This window comes from Bicyclus anynana, chromosome 26 (assembly GCF_947172395.1).
Source record: "Bicyclus anynana chromosome 26, ilBicAnyn1.1, whole genome shotgun sequence".
Taxonomy (NCBI): Eukaryota; Metazoa; Arthropoda; class Insecta; order Lepidoptera; family Nymphalidae; genus Bicyclus; species Bicyclus anynana.
The window spans coordinates 2765120-2771269 of record NC_069108.1 but is presented as its reverse complement, the minus strand read 5'-3'; the positions used below and the strand labels follow the sequence as shown (position 1 = coordinate 2771269).

At 34.9% G+C, this 6150-nt stretch overlaps 1 protein-coding gene across 1 annotated transcript; it reads right to left on the bottom strand.

The window, feature by feature from the left end:
- Window positions 1-2507: 2507 nt before the first annotated feature.
- On the bottom strand, window positions 2508-3712 carry LOC128199564 (oocyte zinc finger protein XlCOF19-like; the record flags this gene model as incomplete). The annotated part of the gene is given in 1 exon segment (XM_052889654.1): window positions 2508-3712. A coding segment is annotated over 1 exon segment (814 nt), but the record flags the coding sequence as incomplete, so codon positions are not given.
- Window positions 3713-6150: the final 2438 nt, after the last annotated feature.

Below are 6150 nucleotides of genomic sequence, written 5' to 3'. Positions count from 1 at the left end.
GTTTTGTGTGATTCCCTGTGATTCAACAACGCTCTTCGACTGATGAATCCGCAATCGCATATTTCACACACGTGATTTCTAAAATGCGTATGCATGTGTTCTAATAGTATTTTGTATTTAATGAAGACGCTTGGACAAATGACGCACTGTAGACCTTCACCTCCAAATTTAAAGGGAATAATGCGATTCATGACATCCCTGTAAAGATTTTTTTTGTGCTTTAGTTGTAAATGATCAAACAATCCTTCAACGCCGTCGATGCTTGCGTCACAAACTGTACATTTCAATTGAGTGATATCAAGTTTCATTAAAAACGCCGAAGGTCGTTGTTTCTTCATAAAATCGCGAATATCATCACTGTTGTTATGCGTTGACAACGTGTGAGTTTTTAAATCGGCAGGGTTTACAAAGTTGTTGTTGCAAAAGCAACACATATAGGCGAAGCCGTCATTACTCCGAATCGGCGTTGCATTCGAACAAGCTATTAGAACTTCTAAATTGTTAATGTGCATGTTTTTTTCTGTTAACGGTGGGGATTTCTGGTCAATAATTTTAATTTTCACTACGGCTGTTGTTTTAGAATTTGGTGGAGATTTGTTAATGTGCCCAGACCCTTTTACTATCGATACATTTTCCTGAGCAATTTTATTTTTTGCTTTTGGTGCTGGTTTGACATTATTAGATAGTCCTTTCACGATAGTTGTATTATGAATTTTAGCTTTAACACTAGCAAGTTCTGGTATTGGTTCATTTGTGGTACTATCTTCAGCAATCCCTTTCATAGAATATATGTCTGAATTTTTATTTTCGATACACGAAATGTCGCTCTTGACTTTATTATCAATATGTATCTTCTTGACAGCATCGTTCTTTTCACTTTTGACGAGCGACTGATGATGGTGACCTACAAAGAAAAGGCACTTTTGAATTTATATTTCTGTCGGTCTTTTTTTACATTCCAGGTATTTGTTTTACTCCCATTGTTACATTGTAGTATTTCAAAAATTTTTGTTGTAATAATTTCGGTACAATTCCAACAGTCTATATCACAGTAGTACTATGGAATAGTGCCAGTATTCGGTCACATTATTGTATCGATTCAATAAAACATTCGATAACAATTGCTTGAAAGTAAGTGTTAGAATAAAAACTTTACTATGGAAATAAGAAGCGCATTTTTAGACAACAAAAAAAATATTAAAATCATTTATTTCATGTTTTTATGGCGTAGATGATGTACTAAATAGCTGTTTACTTCATTTAGTGGTTCATTAGTTTTGACAATTTAACAATAACTTTTAGCAGACTCAGAAGTGATTACAAAAATAAGAAAACTAATATCGAACAAAGTTTATGATTCACAACATTTGTTAGGACAACTTAATTAACAAATCAAACTGTAACCAAAATAAGACCCTAGAATGGCAGAGAATGACCTTGAGTGAAGTCACGCACTTGTGAACGTTGTGTGTAGGGTTAAAGGATCCTTTAACTGTTAACAAACACCCCCCTTTTCCACTCAAGTCATTCTCTCAGCCTATCCCAAGTAAATACAAGTGGAAGGCTGGAAGTGGGGTACATCAATCACTTCCGAAATACTTCCATACGGCATTCAAATTCAAAAGGTAGTTAATAAATTAATAAAAACCACTTTGTATTTATGAATAACGATTGAACATAATATATTGTAATTAAAACAAATAAATCAGATTTTATTTTTTTATTCAAAAAAAAGCACAGTTAATTTAATACATCAATTGGTTTTATAGTTGTTAGTATTGATAGATTTAGATCTTCAAGATACGTAACTACATAATTTCAGTGACTGATAGACAGTGTCTTATAAATACGTGCCCCGTTACACTATTTTCTAAAGTTAAGAGCTCACTGTTTTTATAAACGAGAACAACAACAAATTTACCATTGGGCACAGAATACATATGTACAAGTACAGAAGATTCACTCCACAATGTCATTTAAATAAATAGCGACTCTCGCTACGAAACAATACGGCGCAATTTAGTTCGAACAAAATTAATAGCCTAACGTTTTATTCACCTTCAACTTTTAATACTATTATATCTATTCTGACAACATTAGGGTTGTCTTCAAATAGAAAATACTTAATACTAGATTGCACGTGCGGCTATGCTCAAGTACTTTGTTGATAAAATAAAAAAGCAGTGCGTGTTGTAGCGTGCCTTATATTCAATCATAAATACCGTTTGCAGTGAACCCTAAGCAGGCAAAATGCTATGTAAACATTTTCTGTAAGAACGTTCGCTACGATGTTAAGTTAAGGCAGTCGTTCCTAACTCGTCCCCACCAACGCTCGTGTTCTAGTATTCATTAACCAGTCTGCTTAAGTAAGACATTTTATATACTTTAAATTTATATTATTCTTGTGTATCAATAAACGTTAATTAGTTCGTCTACTTGATTTATTATTTGGATTCCTGATAGAGGCACGCAATAACCTTCTTTAGCCCATCAATCAAATCATTTCCCACATATACTTCTCCCATACGTGTCATTGACTGAAATAACAACACATAATTTTATAAATACCTAATCATTTAGATTTTATAAACATTTTATTTTACAAAATTTTCCGTAACCAACGAAGATATTATGTCCACAATATTGTATACGTATATACGTTAGTTTGTATTTGTCTACGAAATTAAATTTCGTTGAGAATTATAGGTACATGCGTATAGATACAGATTATCTATACCTAAGATTATTAAAAAAGAAATCAGTGGTGAAGCCGGAAAAGGTAACAGACAAAGAGAAAGACACATTGACAGAATTAGATACTTTCGCATTTCTAATATTAGTATAGATCATAACACCGGCTCAGTCTTCTTTCTAACTTATTTTATACCAATCAATTATTTATTTATCATTCTCTCCGTGTACAGTTCGCATGTGACCGCGCCAACTGCACTTCTGCACGAATCCTCGACCGCAATGCATGCATATATACCGGCGGTCGTTCGCATGTATACGCATATGCTGGGTCAGCACAGACTTCCTTGTGAACCACTTCAAACAAACGGTGCATTGGAAATCTTTTCTGCCCGTGTGTTTCAACATGTGGTTTTTCAGTCCGGCGTTGTTAAAGAAGTTCTTTTCGCACTCCGTGCACTGGAAACGTCTCTCCATCAGATGATAGTTCTGCCTGTGCAGACGTAAGCTGCTTGGAGTTGTAAAAGATTTGTCGCAGGCCAAACACTTCAGCGGCGACATTCCGTGAACAGTTATCATGTGCCGGTTCTTAATTCTGATGCATTTAAATCTCTCATTGCACACCCCGCATCTGTGGATCTTGTTCATAAATCTGTGAGCTGCGTTGAAATGATTTCTCATCTTTTGAGGGTTTTCAAACACTTTATCACACTTGCTACATGCAAAGGAACCCTTTATGTGTGATTCGCTGTGATTCAGCAACGCTTTTGGATTGATGAATCCGCTGTCGCAGATTTTACACACGTAATTTCTGTAATGCGTATGCATGTGTTCGAATAGCATTTTGTATTTAGTGAAGACGCTTGGACAAATGACACACTGAAGAGCTTCACCTTCAAATTTAAAAGGAATAATGCGATTCATGACCTCCCTGTGGAGACGTTTATCGTGCTCCTGTTGTAAATGATCAAACAATCCTTCAACGCCGTCGATGCTTGCGTCACAAACTGTACATTTCAATCGCGTGATATCAAGTTTTATTACAAACGCCACAGGTCGTTGTTTTGCCATATAATCGCGAATATCATCACTGTTGTTATGCGTTGACAACGTATGAGTTTTTAAATCAGCAGGGTTTACAAAGTTGTTGTTGCAAAAACAACACATATAGGCGAACCCGTCATTACTCCGAATCGGCGTTGCATTCGAACAAGCTATTAGAACTTCTAAATTGTCACAATGCATTGTTTTACCTGTTATAGGGCCTTTAGTTACGTTTTTTTTCTCCACGTTTGCTTCAAGTCTTTTTTTTACTACAACTGATTTCGTAATTGGTGGAGGATTTTTAAGGTACTCAGATAACCCCTTGACTACTATCAATACATTTGTCGAAGCGGTCTTATTTTTTGCATCTGGTGCGGATTTGACATTATTAGATAGGCCTTTCACTATAGTTATATTAGGATTCTTAGCTATGACACTGATAAGATCTGGTATTGAAGCCGATTTGGTACTATCATCAGGCAGCCCTTTCATAGAACATACGTCAGAGTTTTTGTTTTCGACACACGAAATATCTCTCTTGACTTTACTATCAATATGTATCTTCTTGACAGCATCGTTCTTTTCACATTTGATGAGCGACTGATGATGGTGACCTATAAAGAAAAGGCACTTTTGAATATCTATTTCTATTGATCTTTTTCGTATATTTTTTTAGATTGTTGCGTCATTTCAGGTACCTATTTATTTTACTCCCATTGTAGTATTACAAAGATTTATTTGTGACTAGCGGACCTGGTCAAGCTTCGCTTTGACTTATGTGCACTTCTTCCCTATCCCTATTCTACCCCTACCCGTACCCCTGAATTCATTTTTTACAAAGAATGTGATAAATGAAGAACCGCTCGACCGATTTTGTGCAAACTTCACATAAAGCATCTACTAAATAGTTCGAACAAAGCCTAAACATTTGGTTTGGATAGGTGAGCCCGTGCTTGAGTTACAACCAAAAATGGCATTGATTTGTGGCACGTAATAGTACATTATGATGTAAGTGCGGTAAGTTAAAATTTACAGCCGAGGGCGGTATTGCAGCTCGAGCCAAAGGCGAGATCTATAGTAAGAAGCAGAGACTGTAATTATCAAAGCGAACGTTTGTCATACGACGTTTTATAACATATTTGCGAGGAAACACACTTTGAACACATTTTCTGAAAATGAATTTGCATCTTTGCCTGTTTTCCATAAGATGACATTTTAATACGCTTGTAATTTTTGCACAGATAACGAAGTGCGCACACCAGCGTTTGTTTTTTTTTTTGGACAAATAAGTAAATTAATATTTTTGTGTTATTGTCAAAATTATTTAAAAAAAGAATTAAATGTTTTTTTATTAGAATTTGTCTCACAAATTTAATTTTGTTCATAAAATGTTTAGTAATTTTCTGACATAAAAACTCTTCCTTGCCAAGATTTAAAAAAGTATTTTTCATTTCTAAACGTATGATAAAGGTTTTATATTACATTACGGCAGATGTGCGTAATGCCATACATTACGTTAGGTTTTCCTGTACCCTATAAGCACAGAGTAAATAACGATACACTAACAACAATTACGTAAATTAATTAATATAATAATCAATAATTACCAATAAAAAAAACACTACATCTTATTTCTTTAGTATTTGTAAACAGTTTTTAAAATATTTAAAAACGACGCCATTTTTCTTGAATAATATTGAAAATTACTTTGCGAAGGTTCGTGTCGCACTGACTCATGAATGTATTCGTTTTTGAATTTTGTATTTGGAGCGGCTACGACATCATGGTGTTCCGTACGCTCTATCTGTTTAATCTGTGTATAAGAGCATTTAAGGAAAAGTGTCAACTAGCCTATTGCTATGTGTACCAAAGTTCAACTCAATTGGTCCAGTAGCTTCTAAGAAAATTACGTGCGAGTCTGTCACAAGCAATTTTCAATTTTTCCATTTCCAATAAGGGTTCCGTTTTTGTACGTTTGCACTTTCGGAACCCTAAAAACATAGTGTTAAAACTACTCATTTCGTTATGACCAACGATTGAACATAATATTATATTGTAATTAAAACAAATAAATCCGATTTTTATTTTTTTATTAAGAAAAAAACACAGATAATAACTAAATACATCAATCAGTATCTTAATACATGTCGTACACGTAGAGTTATTTATCTAAGTAATACATTAATACTCGAATAAAAAGACTAATGCTCGCCACACACCATCCAATAAGCCCACACGCCTGCAGCGCTAACGGTTTGACGTCCGACAAAACTGATCGTTTTTTTTTACTCTTTACAGTTTAGCCCTTGATTACAATCTCACACGTACACTACATCGTACCGGAACGCTAAATCGCTTAGCGGCACGTACGTCTTTGTCGGTAGGGTGGCAACTAGCCACAGCCGTAGACCTGGA